General features: G+C 40.2%; 1 protein-coding gene across 2 annotated transcripts in view; it reads left to right on the top strand.

The window, feature by feature from the left end:
* Nucleotides 1-17,551, top strand: part of galnt9 (polypeptide N-acetylgalactosaminyltransferase 9) — a 100,239-nt gene that overhangs the window by 69,176 nt on the left and 13,512 nt on the right. The window contains exon 7 of one of the 2 annotated variants that reach the window (XM_086169671.1): nt 15,045-15,230. In XM_086169671.1, coding sequence (XP_086025797.1) covers nt 15,045-15,230 — 186 coding nt within the window. The remainder of the gene's footprint in view (nt 1-15,044; nt 15,231-17,551) is intronic. The other variant, XM_086169673.1, reaches the window with a different exon arrangement.

Genomic DNA, 17,551 nt, shown 5'->3' with positions numbered 1-17,551 from the left:
TCATTACACAATAATAGAAAATCGATATGGGTGTTTTAACATTTTCTAATGTGTTTTTTTAGAGTTCTTTGGCCACTTGGATCATTAAATCGTGTCTGACTTGTCAGGACCGCATACTTTACAATCAGAACGCATAAGATGTGAGGAAAATATAAAGCAAATGTTACAACGTAATAAATACTGACCTCAGTATTGCCACATTTCTATTAGACTCATATCATTTTGCCAAAGACAGGCCACTAGTTCTTACCTTGAGTTGAGTGTTTTAGTCATTTTCTGAAGTGTTTTACTGAATACCATGGGAGGCCTTAATTGGTGGATTTTCATAGAATAGAATAGTACTATTATAATTCCAAAGGAAATTCTTTTGTATCAGTACACCACTCAGTTTTGACAGACTGCTTTTCTTTAACCGCAAACCTGCTCTCTCTAGCAGATCACTCCTCAGCTTAGAATATAAATATATCTCCAGTAGTTAATAGATTAGATCTGATTCTGGTTGTTTCTTATCATCTCAATTACTCGAGCTTTTCTAAATATGCATGTATATTTATGTCAACAACAGAACATGCTCAGCCATGTCAGATACTTGTCTGGACTGCGTTTTCTCAATGCAGATAGGAGTCAGTAAATTGGAATTAATTCAGCTCTACAAATGAAAAATGGAAAGATAATGTATTACTAAGTCACATAATGCAGACATAAAGAACCTCCTTCTACATCGATGTCCATTACATGTTACCCCTGTATTTTTTGTGTTGATATTCTTGTCATTCACACACCAGCTTTGAAAAGACTTGATGCTGTGCGAAATTCAGCGCTCTCAGATCAGGAAATCACTGTTGGTGTGAATAAACACTTAATTTCAATTATACCAAAGCCAATTCTAAATAATGATAAAATTTGACTTTATGTCTGTTCCAATATCACCTCGTGGACTCAGACCCTTGCATTAGAACACAGTTTATGTTATTATTTAATTCAGTAGCTTTAAATCAATTGATATTTGTCAAATGTTTCCTTCTACATCATCTCACAAGTAAGGAACATGCAGTGTCTTTGTTTTGACACTCAAAATAAGCATTTGCTGACATTAATTTTAAATGATGAGACCTGGAACACCAGCTATCTGGAAAAAGGCTCCCTGAAGTATAGAAATAGAAGGTTGCACTGCATTTCAATCATATGAAATAATGTAATTCTAAAGACGTAACCAGCCATACTCATCTCTTTCTCTCAAGTGAACACAATAGTCTTTGAAAAAATGTATCTAAAATTTGAGAGTAAAAATATCATTGACAACATGACATATTATCATGCTGACAGGCCCATGGAAAATGTAATCTCATGGAACTGATCTTCATGCAAAATGAAAAATGTATAACCAAATTTATAATGTCACTTTTTCAAACAATCATGTATCGATAATTTAGGAGATGCTTATACATCCTTTCCTGACAACTAACTAGTAAAGGAAAATGTCTTTGGAGGTTCTCAGTCATCCAGGTCATGGTGAATTCTTGTCAAAATCTTCTCGTAATGCCAACTGGACTTGAATTTCTTCACTTGAAGATGTTTCAACCCTCATCCAATGGGCTTCTTCAGTTCTAATGACCTACGGGGTGTTTTCGAATATAGCTAGCAGGTTTTTGGGCGGGTCTTGTTTATGGTGGCTTACCGTGTAAGTGGAAGACTTGATTTGTACACACTAAGTGTACCAACTAGGTTGTTATGCTAATGACGGTGTTGTTCGTTGGAACAAAAGAGCAACTTAGTGGAATCACGTCTGTGTAACTGTTGTCTGAATGTTGCATTGTTTGAGGCGAATGGACTGTTGTAAACACTCAAACATCTAGTTCCATTTTCAAGACAATAGGCAAACATGATTCAGAATTACTCTCAAAAATACCAAAAAGGAATAAGGTAAGGGAGAAAAAAAGACAATATTTGGATTTCCATGCACGTGTATCCCAAATTTTAAATGGCAAAACGAAGGGTGTTTCACCACAGTGTACTTATTCAGAGTAAGGCTTTGTCATCCCTGCAGAAGAAGAGGACTCTGCTCTCAGATGATAGCATTTAATTGTTTTCTATCCAATGAAATATATACATATATATATATATATACATGAAATATATACATATAAATATATATGTATATATTTTATTCCAGGAATAATTAAAAGAAGACTTCAGTCTCTTCAATCACCAAGACATACAGTATCTATAGATACAGTTGCTATTCATGAAAGCAAACAAATATACGGACACTTTGTAACACATCTTAATTTGCCACCAACAAAATTATTTATCGATATATGTGAATTAGAAATTAACCTCTTGGGTAAAACAACCAATTCCCCCAAAAATTCACTTTTCTCTTCCCCGTGTTGAATTTAAACCCTTTTTAACACAACATCACATTGGAAAAATACAGTAAAATAAATGTAAAGTCTCCGCTTGCAAGAGTGAAAGGCAGAGACTGTCAGTTCTGGGAAGTTGGTCAGAATTTCCAGGATATTCAAAAGATAATGCTTATTTTCTTAAGACAAGTAGACAAGGGTTTTTTCATACAATTTTTGTGCACCCTGTGCAGAGCGTCAGACGCTCTTTTTTTGATATTTTACTTTTGTAAAAATGCATTTGGTGATTACTGGGAAAGCTAGAGATATTTATTTCTGCTTTAAAAAAAATATCATATCAAAATGGCTTATTTACACTAATTATTGTGTAACCTACAGGGCTTCACCATGGCTAGAAGTATACAGTGGACCCTCAATTTTCATAGGAGACACTTTCCAAGACCCGCAGCAAAAAGTAAATTTCTTGCGGAGTTGAGATGTGATAATTTGGTGGTATTTACAGATAAATTGATCCTCAATGAACCTCACTCAACCCTTTACGAACCTACCGCAAACTGTTATCAACCCACCATTGACTTTACACACACCTAAACAGAACACTATACACTTTTGGATAATTGCAATGTACAATAAACATTGAAATACAAGACAAAATGTACACTAAATGAGTAAATTGAAAATCATTTTAAATGTTAAGTAAATAGAAATTATTTATGGAAAGAAATCAAATCTTATATTTTTAACAAATCATTTATAGGGCACTCACCATTGAAAATGTTTTGCTGCACCGAAATTCGAATGATGATGAATATGCTTTAGTAGTAGAATGAATTGTAGATTTGTTGATGCTCTAATGGCGGCCAACTTCAGCAAAACTTCTGCATTCCTTTAACATATTTAGAAATTTCATCTTTTTAGCAATAATCATCATCTTCCTGCTACACTTGGGGTCTCTACCAGACTTTGAGTAGATGCTGGACGTTTAGGAGACATCGTAGAGCGTGGGGTCTTGCAACATTCTCAATCAGCCAATAGCATGCCAAGTATGGCTCAACTTAACCAATGTTATTCCGGGATCTCGTGTGGGTACAATGGCAGGCGCGAGAGTTTGCTGGGCATCTTTGTTTTGCAAAGGAGATGTTGTATTTTTTTTATTTTATAAAATGAATTTTAATTTAATTTTTCAGTATTTTTTACATTTCTTTTTTCTTCTTCTTCATGAAAAAAAAATCAAATCCGCAAAGTAGCTGGGGCGTGAAAGCCAAACCGTGAAGTAGTGAGGGAGGGTTCACTGTATTTTCATTTTATTTATTGTATTTTTATTACTGGAACTTTTCACCAATTGGTATATTCAATATTTGGCCCTTTCTAATGTTTACCATTATCATATTATATTATCTTGTATATTTGGTTCATCCTTTTGCCCCTTCCAGCGAACCAGATTCTCCCCAAGGGACACCAAGAGCAGAATTCAAACGGTGGGCGTAACAGAGCAAAATATATCTCCAACTGGCAGAATGTTCTTTGGCAGTGCTTGAAATAGAAGGATTTGTGATGCACTAATCTATATTAAATATCTCACAGTTTAAAAAGTACTTCTGAGATGCCTCCTGTCGGTGTTGAAATTGTGAATGAGCCATGAATGAATATAGCTCCGCCAAAGGACCATAATAGTTACCATATCAAAGTCTTTAAAATGTGTAACCATCCAGTGTTCAGATAAGCTGTTGGTTGCCGTGAACTGGAATGTTCTCATTCAGTATCATAAATGTTAATCAGCTGCAAAAATTGTCTTTGCAATATTCAGTATGTTAAAAGCTGAGTAAACCATCTGCAAATTCTGATTTTGGCCCCATTGATTGTTATTATGTCCCATTATTGCTGTTCAAAATTTATCCAGATTTTCCATAAAGTGTAATGTTCGCACGTCAGTGCTGCCATGAAACTTTACAAGAATGCAAATGCCCATCACAATTCTCAATAAGATTCAATCCTGTTGTGTTAATGACAATGTGTAATAGATGGAAACCTATTTACTGCTGTCAATAGCTTTTATGCTTTTTATAGCGGATGTTTTAGTCTTGTGGAGCTTATCATGTAAATGGTCCAGCTGTAATCAACTAACTGTGTGTATAGTGACAATTAAATTAAATTAGCAATTACATTATACTACGTCAAAGTCCTCTGTGTAAAGTGCTTTCTCTTAATGATGCAGACTGTAATTATATGAAGGGTCAGTGCCAAATGGACTACACTAAGTGTAGTCTGAGGACCGATGAATTGGAAGTCAAAACAGATAGAGGATTTAAACAATTTCATTGATTTTCTTCCCCATCTATCTATCTATCTATCTATCTATCTATCTATCTATCTATCTAGCTATCTAGCTATCTAGCTATCTAGCTCGCTATCATGTTTAGGCTGTTCCTCTCAGGGTTAGCAACAGAGACTCATACACCCCATCCTTTCACATCCTTGTCTCCAGCACACACACCAACCAACCAACCAGCCAATTCCATTTCCTCTTTCACCACAACCATAAATCTCGTCCATCATCTTCCACTCGGCCTCCTGTCTGGCCACTGCAACCTCAGTATGCCCCAAATGATCCCCTCGGCATCTATCCTTTGTAAATGTCCAAAACATTTCCGTCTGGCCCTTGTAGTTCCACCTCTAAAACATCCAGCATATATTATCTTCCTGATGGACCCATTCCTGATCCCACACACCCTGTCACTCCCAAAGATAACCTCTCACAACCGCACGGCATCGCTAGTCCCATCACAATCCTTTATACCCCGATTTCACTCTTGGCGACACTCCTCCATCCCACATTACACCTGACAACCTTCTCCACCGGTTCCAACCTGCTTATACAGGTTTCTTCACCTCTTTTCCACACTCTCTATTGATCTGGACAATTGACCCTAGATACTTAAAATCCTCCACATCTATCTCTGCTCCATGTAACCTCACTGTTACAATACTCTTCTTTTTTGAGCTTCCACCGGTTTGCTCACTGGTCTTCCTTTTTCCATTTCTTCCTTCTTGCTACCAGATACATCCTACACACTATTCCTGCCTCTACAAGAATAATTCAGTACGGCTATTCCATCCTTTTTGCAAAGTCTACCACCATCTGTCCCTCTGTATTCTTATACTGGATACCATACCTGCCTATTGCATCTTCATCATCTCTGTTGCCTGTAACAAAACGTCCACTGAAGTCTGCACCAATTACCGCTCTCACACCTCTGGGGATACTCTGCATCACTTCATTTAACTCAGTCCAGAATTTATCCTTCTCTTCTAACTCACATCCTACCTGTGGGGTATAGCCACTAACAACATCTAACATCATCCTTCAGTCTCTAGTTTTAGGCTTTTAACTGTGTCTTGACAAAATACTTTAACATGCAGTGTGCAGGAAGAAACATTGAAAACACATTTGCCTTGCCTAAATTCTGAAGTACTGCATTTGCTTTATTGAATACCCATTGTGTAATGTTCATATCATGATATGTGCAGAAACGACAGTTTGAACAAAATTGTTTGATTTACTTTAGCTAACTATTTCATTTGGTGATTTGCAAGAGTGGACTCTACATGCTCCTTAGGAAGTTAAGAAAATGCTAAAGTTATTTAGAGATAATCCATCTGTTTAGATTTTTCATTGTCCTCTTAGTCTTCTGTTCCATTTCTGAAAACTTTGTTTTCAAGAAATGGTGTTTGCTCCAAGGAGGAGCAGTCCTGAAATGTAACACACACAGTTGAGCAAGCAATATGCTGAGCGCCACCTGTTTTTCCACCAAATCATCAGAGCAGTGATTCTCTCATGCGTTGAAAAAGGTCACATCAGCGTTGATGATCCTCAAAGGCTGAGTTGACTCCCTGCAGATGTACCATGTTATTCCCTGTTAAATTAAGGGAAAAAATTACCTCAGCACTCCCCCTTTTTCTCCCCTGTTGAGAATTTAGTGGTTTTGAGGGGCTTTTTCATTCCAGCAAATAGTCTTTTAATGCAAAGAATATAAATTATTTTGTGACCAGATGTTCTCTAATGCAAACTGCCATTTTACTGATTCTATATCCCATACATACAGCATGACACTGCGGGGTGATTGTGCAGTCCAATGAAATTTTGAAACAATTTTAGAGTGGGAGATGAGGATGAGACATCCTCTACACTCATTTAATTAAGAGCTGTTGACTTGGTTCGTAATTTCAGCTCTGGCTTTTAATATGAAGCAGGTTTCAAAACAGTTTGGAAAGGTATTACGCTGAAAGATGATTGCACATAAGCCAGAAGGATGGACATATACGTCACCTGATTTATTGCAGATAATGCAGATAACCTACCACTGTTTATACTGCCCAGTATGGACATTTCAAAGGTTGCAATTTTATGCAATAAATCACAGATCAAATAGAATCCTAGTACTCAGGAAGCACCAACCTAGGAGTCAGTGTCACCATATAGGTTGAATAAGAGTTGTGGAATCATTTGAAAGACATCTTCAATCATCCATTTCAATTTGCAATACTGATTAATGGTAGTAAAATTTTGTTGTTATGAAGCTGAAAAGTTTACTTACCAAAGTCCTGTGTCTTCCACCCAGATGTTAATTGTCATACAGTGTGACACTTTAAATTACAATACTATAACATGTTTATTGTCTAGGTGTTTGATGATGGATTTTAATGTAAACATATTCTTTTCCAACTATCATATGTTTGCTTTTTAACAAACTGGCATATTGTCTGGTGTAATTGGTAGTCTGGGCCCATTTAATTAAATAGCCCTCTGGTAGTGGCTTTTCTGGGAAATGTAAATGCTGTTCAACTTTAACTGAATTCAAAGATATATAAAGACTCAGTAATATTCAGTTCATATATTTGAATGAAGTTTGTTGCACAAAATCTGCACATACATTGCATCGTTTCAATATTTCTCCACTTGAAAACATCGACTGAACATTGACTGACCACCTTCTGTTGCTCCAGGATTAAATAAAGGTTTCATGAAACTCAAGACTGCCAGTTGATATCACTTAGAATGTCGTGTAGTTTGCCAAAGACAAACATGCCATAATATTCAATCTGGGAAAAATTACAGTTAAATAGATGATAACCGGGATCGCCTAGCATGGTGATTCATTGGCTTGCTGGTGGACATGTAACATTGTGCGTGTACAAAAAGTTCTACATCATGCCATGAACACTCATCTGATGCAGAGCCTCGTGAGCTATTAGTTTTCTGACCTCCTGCAAATGGTGACCAAGAAAATATTGATCTTCAATTTACTTAAGTTGTCAACAGGTAAACAGCTCACGGCAATTACCACAATCTCTTAGTACACATATACAGAAAAACACATATACCCACTCTATTGATTTTAAACAGGAAAACAGTATTGAAAAACCAAAGGTGGAGCTTAGTGAGATACACAAGGAGATGGGTGAAGTCTGTGAGGACCAATGGCTTGCCAATGGAAAGTATTGCTCTGGCATCTTCAGAAACACACCAACCATGAAGGCTATTGAGGAAAATCTGCTCTCGTCATGGGAGGCAGCAAAGCCTTTCTCAAAGGGCTAATGGAATTTTGGGCTAGGGGCAGCGTGGATCAGGAGCAGTGAAGAGGAGAGGTCAACCAGTAGATGAAGGTGTTAATGCTTGGGTCGGCCCAGGCTAACTACTCCACTTCTGATTCACAGGAGGCAACACATGGACTGTTATTTCTATATAATTGTGAACAAGCTCTCTCACGCACTTGAACGTTTTCCGCAAGGATTTGAAACTCAGCAAATGTTTGATTTTTTTTTTCCCATTACCTTCAGTCATAATAACCTTCAATGTGGTACATTGACCATGATTCAAGGATTGTAAAATGTTCCCTTGGCTGAAGGAGTGAGTAACAATGGTGATGAGATTTTACTCTACTATCTCAAACACATGACCTTGTTTTCTAAAGTGCACAATCAATATGAAACATGTTAAAAGGCTAATAATGTTCCTACATTTACAATATTTTTTTTGTTTTCAGTTGTTTTTTCAACACTCTTCCCAACTACTACCCTAGAACACAAGCAGTCACTCATTGCCCAAGATGGCAATATTGCACTATTGTTTTACATCATTTCTGTCTGTAACTCCCCATGAAGAGAGGCGTTGGTCTTAGCATTACTTTTGGCTAGTCGAATTGCTAAGTTGATTCATTTATTATCTATAAAGACTATCCTCACATGGGGTTATGGGAGGGGAAAATCTCAGGTGACACAAGACCACAGGGCCACATATAGAGATCTGTGGGAAGCAGCTAGAAGACCCAGAGATAACTAATGCAGTCATGAGGATAAACCATGCCAACTCCACAAAGAAAGGCCTCCATCTGTCACCTGGTTGGAAATGGGAATATTTAGCTGTGAAGGGAGAGTACTAATTACTGCACCACTGTGCTGCCTAGTTACAGCAATATAGATTAAATGTGAGATCAGTATGGATCATTCCAGATATGTTTCATGCAAACATGCCATAGCAACCATGGATATGAATAAGCTCGAGTGTCTCAAAGCCCAGCTTTGTAAAAATAAAAATAAAAAGTGCAGCAGTATTCTACATTAACACTAGGCAGGAGGTATTATTTAGGTTCAGAGAGAAGTTAATGGATCTGAACATCTGGTGCACATTGTGATGATCATCACAAGGACAGCGGGTGGTAGAGTCTCTGCAGTGTCTTTGGGTGGAAAATACAACATATGCAGTCATATTCTGCTGTTGCTGTGTGAGTGTCAAGCTGCTGGGCTAGTCTCCCACAGTGTGACACAGATTTAGGCATATCCATAGTGTTTATGAATAGTTGATGCTGTTTTGCGTGGAGTTTTAAATTTCCAATCTTGTATTGCACTCCCAGGAAAGAATGTTTCACTAACACGTTTCCCCTTGCCACGGGGCATGGGGCATGTCTACCTCAGTTTTAAAACATCCCTCAGTCGACTATCAATCGATGCTTTCTGCTGTCATTAATAGTTTTAAGATGGTAGCTATTTCATGTCTCACTTTTTATGACATCAAGATCATTTTACAATTTTCTGGTTTCATTGGGTGACCCACAGGTAGCTTAACAACTTTGAGAAAAAGTGTTTTCAGAGGAGGATAAGATACAGCAAAAAGGTGGCAAATCAAGTAAATATGTACCCTGTTAATGAATATCAAGATAATTTGTCCATGATCCATGATCTAGACCCACCCAAAAACCTGGCAGTTATATTCAGAAACTCCCCATTGGCCATTAGAACTGAAGCCTCTCAGATGAGGGGTGAAGAAGTGAAGAAATTCACATCCAGTTCCCGGGACAAGACGATCGACAAGAATCAGATATTAAATATAGAAAAATATAGAAAATATTAAAAATGATCGAATATACTTAAATAAATGAGAACCTGAAGATAATGTTGGATTGTGCCTATATTTTATGCTCATCTGGCTGTCATGTTTATAGAAGGTGTGCCTGACCCAAACGCAAGGACACTCAGGAGGTAAGGTGTCTTAAGGGGTTTGATAAGGAAGGTGGATGGAGCGCTTTGTAAGGGCAGGGTTGTCTCCTGGGGAATTTTCATTGGGGTCTCAGGAACTAGGAGCTGGTCCGGGGTGACAGGAACCAGGGGTTTTTGAGATCAGTCCAGATCACCACCAAATACTCAGTTCCCACCAACCAATGTCTCCACTCCTCCAAAGCAAGGTTGATGGCAAGAAGTACCTGATTCCCAACTTCATAGTTCCTCTCGGCCTGAGATAACCTGCAGGAGTAAAAGGCACAAGGTTGAAGCTTTCCATCAAAGTCCAAGTGTTGGGAAAGGACTGCACTGACCCCTATTTCAGAGGTGTCAACCTATAGCACAAATTGTTTGTGGGGATAGGGCAGGATGAGGACGGGTGTCTGGGAGAACCTCTGCTTCAGTTCTAGGAAGGCTGAGTTGGCTTCAGAAGTCCACGAGAAGGTGGTCTTGGTGGAGGTAAGGGCAGTCAGTGGAGAAGCTATTTGCCTGTAATTCCATATGAAACAGCGGTAGAAGCAAACCCTGAGGCCCTCTGAGGTTGTTTTTGTGTTTGTGGAATGGGCAGTTGCTGGAGGACCATTCGTACTTACTGACGGTGGTCCCAGAGAGAATTACATCCAGATAGACAAACACAAAAATGTTCACAAAGTCACGGAGTACATAGATATTCAGGGCTTGAAACACGGCTGTTGCATTGCAAAGGCCGAAGGGCATGACCAGGTATTCAAAGTGCCCAAAGGGGGTCTTAAAGGCAGGCTTCCATTCGTCTCCGTGGCGGATCCGAACAAGATAGTAGGCGTTGTGGAGGTCGAGCTTGGAAAAAACAGTCACATCTTGAGTGAGATTGAAGGCTGATGACAGGAGGAGTAAGGGATACTTTTTCTTGATGGTGATCTGATTCAGTCCTATGTAGTCGGTACAAGGCCGGAGCGAGCCGTCCTTACCAACAAAGAAAAACCCTGCCCCCTGGGGAGATAATGAATGCTGGATAATACCTGCAGCGAGTGTTTCATGGATGTACCTCTCAAGGGTCTCCCTTTCCAGATGGGAAATATTATAGAGCCGACTGGAAGGTAGTGGTGCCCCAGGGAGGAGGTTTATTGCGCAATCATAGGGGCGGTGAGGAGGAAGAGAGACTTATCTTTGCTGAAGACTTGGTTGAACTCATATTCTTCTGGTACAAGCGACAAGTCAACCGGGTCAGTCTCTTTTGATCAGTGGGAGGCAGACTTGAGGGGGATGGCACTCTGCAGGCAACAGGATAGGCAGTCAGATGACCATGATTTGACTCAGACATGTTGAGGTGCGGTTTTTGGTGCTGGAGCCAGTTGAAGCCAGTGACAATGGGTGAGGGCGACGTGGGGATGACGTAGAAGGATAGTTGTTCTTGGTGGTTTCCGAAATTTATCAATACTTAGGGCTTTGTTTTGTGGGTGATCTGAGGTAAGGCTCTACCGCGAAGGGCAGAAATGTTCAATGGTGTGGACTGGGGTATGGTTTCAATGTTGGACTGCTGGACCAGAGAGTGATCAATCAGATTCTGCTCGCAACCAGAGTCAATGAGTGCAGTGAGGGCAAGAGTGTCGCCGTTAAAACCAAGACAGGTGCCGACCGCCCTGCATTGGTTCTGGACCCAGAGTTGTGGACCTGTATCTTGGACAGGGGGGAGCTGGGAGAAGAATGGTTAGTCCCATGCACAACCCGTCGTTGGCTTTGCTCCCTCAGGCAATTATCAAGGCAGATAGCCAAAGATATCAGTTCATCTAGGGTTTCAGGTTCATCCAAGGGAGCTAATTTATCCTTCAAGGAGTCGTTGAGCGCGTGAAAAAGGGTGCTCTTCAGAGCGGGAGAGTTCCACCCAGACGCAGCAGCAAATGTCCTAAACTCAACAGCAAAGTCGAAAACAGTTCACTGACCCTGTGTGAGCATCCTGAGATTCTGGGATCGGGCAGTGTGGCTGGGATCCTGGCCAAAGGTCAGTTTGAACTCTTGAAAGAACTCCTTGGAGATGCAACCAAAGCAGATGGGTCCTGGAACTGGGCCTCAGCCCATCTTAGGGCCTTGCCAGAAAGGAAGCCCAGGATAAATGAAATCTTGGCGTCGTCATGGGGGGAACAATGTAGGGAACGATTAAAGTTCAGGGTGCAACCCCACAACGGCCTAGCTCTCCCGAGAATATCTCTGGCACGGGTCACATCACGAGAGCAAGGACACTCAGGAGGTGAGGCCTCTTAAGGGGGTTATTGATAAGGAAGGTGAATGGAGAGCTGTGCTAGGGCAGGGTTGTCTCCTGGGGAAGGTTAGAAGGATCTGCTGGCACCCCCAGCTGGAATCATTCACCTGCTCAATCAGGCTCACTGGTGATGGGGGCTGCACCCAGAGCGCTAGCCCCGGATCCAAACACTTGCCTCTGATGTGACATGGGGTATATAAAGGGCAAAAAAACATGGAATGTGGCATTTTAATTCAAGTACGTTACAGTTTAGGTTATTGGGGATTAGGTTAATCAGAAAGCAGATGCCATATTTGGTTATCAAAGCTACAAAGACAATCTGAGGAGGATCTTTGGTGTAGTAGGCACAAAAACCATGTTATTTCTCTTTCATTCATAACACGGACACACAGAGACTCTGCATGTTTTGCAGAAATGCTATGGCAGTCAAGTATAAATCAGTATCTTTTCCTTTAGAACACCAAAAGCATTAGTACAATGTTATGTTACTCAACATGTCTGTATCTCTTTCACATGATCACCTCTGAGGATATTCCTAATGACTTCCTATGATGAAGCCTTTATGTCCCTTCAGCTTGCCTTTAATGGCTTATCTTCGCTTCACCTTTGCAAAGATCCAATTTGCTCTTTCCAGCAGGTCCTGCAGCATCTGACTTATTTGGATAAGTCTCTGGTCTCTGGAGAGACCAGACCTGTCTCTCATTAAAGGCTATAAATATAAGGCATGATGAATCAGAAACGAAAATATCATGTTCCATGTGATTTGAAGCTGATTTGGGTCAGTGGGAACATATCCTCCAATGGCCTCAAACACAATTCTTCTGATTTGAGCAAACTAAACTTTTGTTATATGTAGCATTGCATAGACAAAAAAGCTGTATCGAATGACACAAAACATCCTGGACAGCAAAAATAATCTGGACTCCGTGAGTGAGACGGAAAAGTGTCTTTATGAAAAATGTATCAGTAATACAAAATATTTCAGCCAATAAAATGCAATTTTAGCTGCTATTCATAAATATCTACCGCCAACAATGAACAGTTACAGTACTCCCAGGCAACTCAACACTCCATTAGAAGACCCACACTGCACAACTGGAAATGTTTTCAGATTCTATCTTGCCAATTACAAATATTACTTCTGAGTTCTTTGACTGAAAATTAAGGTTTATCAATCACATGAATCACTAAGATCTTGGTGAGGGATGTCAATTTAATATTCCAAAAATGTTTGGTGCCGTAACAATGCTTTGAATGTGTATTGCCATTAGTAGTCTTAAAAAAATCCTTTGTAATAACTGAAAACTGTTTACAACAAGCTGCAATTAGGCTGGCATCCCAATGCTACTAGAGCATATCAAAATGTTTCATTCTTACTTTGGTATTTTGGCATAGCATTGTGGCATTTATTTTTGCATTTTGGGAGTTTGCCCAACCAGTCTTCGTGTGTTTTGTGGACCTGGAGCGGGCATCCAACCATGTCCCGCAGGAGTTTCCCACTCCAGGAATAAGGAGTACTGAATCCTGTAATATGGACTGTTCAGTCCTTGTATGATTTGTGACAGAGCTTGGTACGCATTGCCGATTGTAAGACAAATTTGTTTCTGACAAGGGTTGGACTTGGCCAGAGAAGCCCTTTACAACTGACTCGGTTCATAACTTTTAAGGAAAGTATTTTTGGCAAAGCCAGGGTATTGAAGAAATCCAATTTAGTGGCCTCAGGATTCGGTGCCTGCTTTTTACAGATGATGTGGTTCTGTTGGCTTCATTGGGCCGCCATTTCCAGCTCTCGCTGTAACAGTTTGCAGCCGAAAGTGAAGCAGTCGGGATGGGGATCAGCACCCCGAAATCCTAGACCACGGTTCTCAGCCACAAAAAGGTGGAGTGCCCACTCCGGGTCGGGGAAGAGGTCCTGCCTCTAGTGGAGGAGTTCAATATCTTAGGATCTTGTTCACAACTAAGGGATCAGGAGGATCAATGCAGCACCAGCAGTGATGCAGACTCTGTGCCAGTCTGTGTTGGTGAAGAAGGAGCAAAGCCAAAACACAAAGCTCGCAATTTACCAGGCAATCAATGTTCCTACCCTCACCTATGGTCAGTAGCTGTGGGTCGTGACAGTAAGAACAAGGTCATGCATCCAAGCAGCCGAAATGAGTTTTCTCCGTGGGGTGTTTTGGCTCTCCCTTCAAGATAGGGCGACATTTAGCCATCCAGAAGGGGCTTGGAGTAGAGTTGCTCCACCACCACGTGGAGGGGGGTCAGATGAGCTGGCTTTGGAATCGTGGAATCGTGGACTATCAGGATGCCTCCTAGATGGCTCCCTGGTGATGTGTTCAGGGCATGTCCAACTGAGAGGGAAGACCCGGGACGATGTCTGTAGGCTGGCTTGGGAACATCTTGGTATGGTATCCTCCTAGAAGTGTAGGACGAAGTGGCCAAGGGGAGGGAAGTCTGGGCCTCTCTGCTTCAACTGCTGCCCACACAACCACAATAAGTGTCAGAAGATGGAGGGATATTTGGCTTTGGAGCAATGTTAAGCATTAATCTGAATATATTAGAATATTTAATTGACAACCACAACAAAAAATATATTTTCTCCAGGGCTGGACTTAAGGACACATAATTTGTTACTAACAGTGCCACCAGAAGTCAAAGAAAACAAGGTATTTCTGTATTCACGATCCAAGTGTTTTTATATGTTGAAATAAAAGTATGAGTTGGATTCAAAAGCAACTAATGTGAGGTTATAAGTACTGCTTGTAACCCTGACTTGTTTAACTGTGGGATGGCTTCTCCAGCCTCCGTATCAGGGCTATATAGTCGAATGGAGCTCTGAGTGAAGGAATTTCATGATATGATTAAAAAATGGACTTTCTTTTGCTTCTGTCTAGGTTTGGCAGTGTGGAGGGAGTATGGAAGTCCTGCCGTGTGCCAGAGTTGCCCACATCGAGCGCACTAAGAAACCCTACAACAATGACATTGATTACTATGCTAAGCGGAATGCCCTGCGAGCTGCGGAGGTGTGGATGGATGAATACAAATCCCACGTCTACATGGCCTGGAACATTCCTATGAACGTACGTTCTTCTCTCATAGATCAGTCCCTCAATCCCACAGCTCCCTATTTTCTATTCTCACTTGTTCATTCAAGCATGCAGCCCAGTTCTCTGGGGACAGAAGTCAATAGAAATTCTGAATTCAGATTTCATCCCACTTGACCTTCATACCGGTGGCAGAGCAAGAAACAGAGGAGTCTCACTCCAAATAGACAAGAGACATGCACCAAGTGAAGAAGATGAGCCTAATTTCTAATCAGTCTATTTTCATACACATCAGTTTAGCTTAATTGCTTTCAATGGTCTTTTGAGATTGGCTGCAAAATAATAAACAGCTGCTTTAAAGAGTTTAATATTCAACCCTAATTGTCTCCTCATCCATACAGAATGAGATGATTGTCAGTGAAGGGCGTCAGTAAAGGGGTCTGAACAATGGTAAGCACACCATTGCTGTTTTTGACAAAATACCGTTCAGCAGGGTAGCCGTCACACAAAGGGGTGAGCGGAGATGTCACCCAGAAATTGAGCACATCGTCAGTACAAGACCTCACTAAAAGTAGATAGAAAGTGCCAATTGGTGCAAAAAATAAGTACTACGTCTATCCCTTATGGAGACATGTCGGGGATAAAGAGCGGTGGCCTGCAAAAAAATTGCATTATTTTTCCATTGTAATTACAAACATAGTAGCAATGCACAATATGATGCCCTGCCCTGTGGCACAGACTTACTTTGTGTGCAGCACAAAGACCTAATGCCACAATAAGTCTCTAAACCCCCTGCCCCTTGCCAATACACACAACCACAAATTCTTGTTATTGGCCAAGGTACCCATTGTGAGCACAGCTGAGGGAAGTGGGGCAAGGCTTTATGATTCAGGACAGTGACCAGCCCCAAGTCTAGATATGACATCAGCCTAAATTGAATGCATTTTTTATTGTCAATTTAAGGGTGCAAAGTGGGGGACAAGATTTCATTATGAGCAGATGTTGAAACCAGGTCCTGCAGCTGGCCAGAGTTTTCAACAATAAAGGGAAATTTATCTGCCTGGAAACTTAACCAGATGAACAACAATGTGCAATGCTGTTTATATTAGTTTCTGTCCTCAACTGAGTGTCTGCTGGAAGGCAAGTGGGCCCCCATATTAAGCAAAAATAGCAGGCTATTCAGTATTTGTAGAGCCCTCTTTAAACTACAGAACAACGCACATATATGCAGACAGAGACCTTGGTTACTATTTAAATAGATTACAGAGGTAACCAATCTACCTTCAATGAAAATTAAATGACAGGTGAGAGGAGAAATCCAAAACCTTATATGAAGTTCTCTGAAAAAAATAGATATATTTGTTATCCTGCAGGGCCATGTTCTTTTAGAACATTGATTGAATAACTTGTTATGAAAAACAACATTTTGAATATTATGCTAAATGTTGATTTGGTTTTTGCTTTTTCCAAAAAACAAAGGCTGTAAATTGATTTTTTTGCTTATGTATATTTATCATCTCTCCCTAAAAAAGTAAATAAGAGAAAGAGAAATTAAGAATATATACTATCATAAAAAAGCTGCAGCCCATATAGCTGCAGTCTGGTCATGCAGAACTTCGAAAAAAGAGAAAAATATTGTACCGGTGCTTTCTCATGAAGATGCCTGAATGAAATGTTATGAAAAGTGGTGCATGAGATTTTATCAAAGAATATTCTGTCTGGAGTCACTGTTGCCTGTTTACAAGTAGAGTACATGGGGGTCAACAATTGAAAAGAGGTTCTGCTATGTAAGTTATGCTCAACATATTGGGCAAAATATATTTCAATTGATTTGATACAAGTTATTCATCAAAATGTTTCACTTTGTCAGATGATTTCATACAGGATTCATACATCCATTACATTTTGCCCCGATCGGTCATACCATCTAAATAACCTCTGAAGATGACCCTGACAGAAACACTTCGCAACAAAGTAGTCACTGATGAACCCCGTCTATAGTGTGCCTCAAAAAAATAAGTTAATGTTATTGTCCTTTTACATAACTGATCTTGTAAACCTTCACTCATTCACCCTCCTCATGTCATGTAACTGGTTCGCCGAGTTCCACAACAAAGAATAATTGTAAACTCTGTGGAAAAACTATAAAGATATAGACATTTTAGCATGTTATTTCTTTGTTCCTGAGAAAGATCTAATGACAGTGAACATGAGGAAAAATTTAGACAGAATGAACCGAGTGCCGTCGCACCTCGCTGCCTCTTGTATGGCGTAGTTGCCACAGTGTCAAAATTTTTTGTTGCACTCAGCTTTTTCACATCTCACAGTGTGAAGACCTTCTCTGGAATTAATGCAGC

The sequence above is a fragment of the Fistularia commersonii genome, chromosome 22 (assembly GCF_037954325.1).
Source record: "Fistularia commersonii isolate RoL2024-O1a breed Wild chromosome 22, RoL_Fcom_v1.0, whole genome shotgun sequence".
Classification (NCBI taxonomy): domain Eukaryota; kingdom Metazoa; phylum Chordata; class Actinopteri; order Syngnathiformes; family Fistulariidae; genus Fistularia; species Fistularia commersonii.
This window is presented reverse-complemented; position numbering and strand designations above follow the sequence as displayed.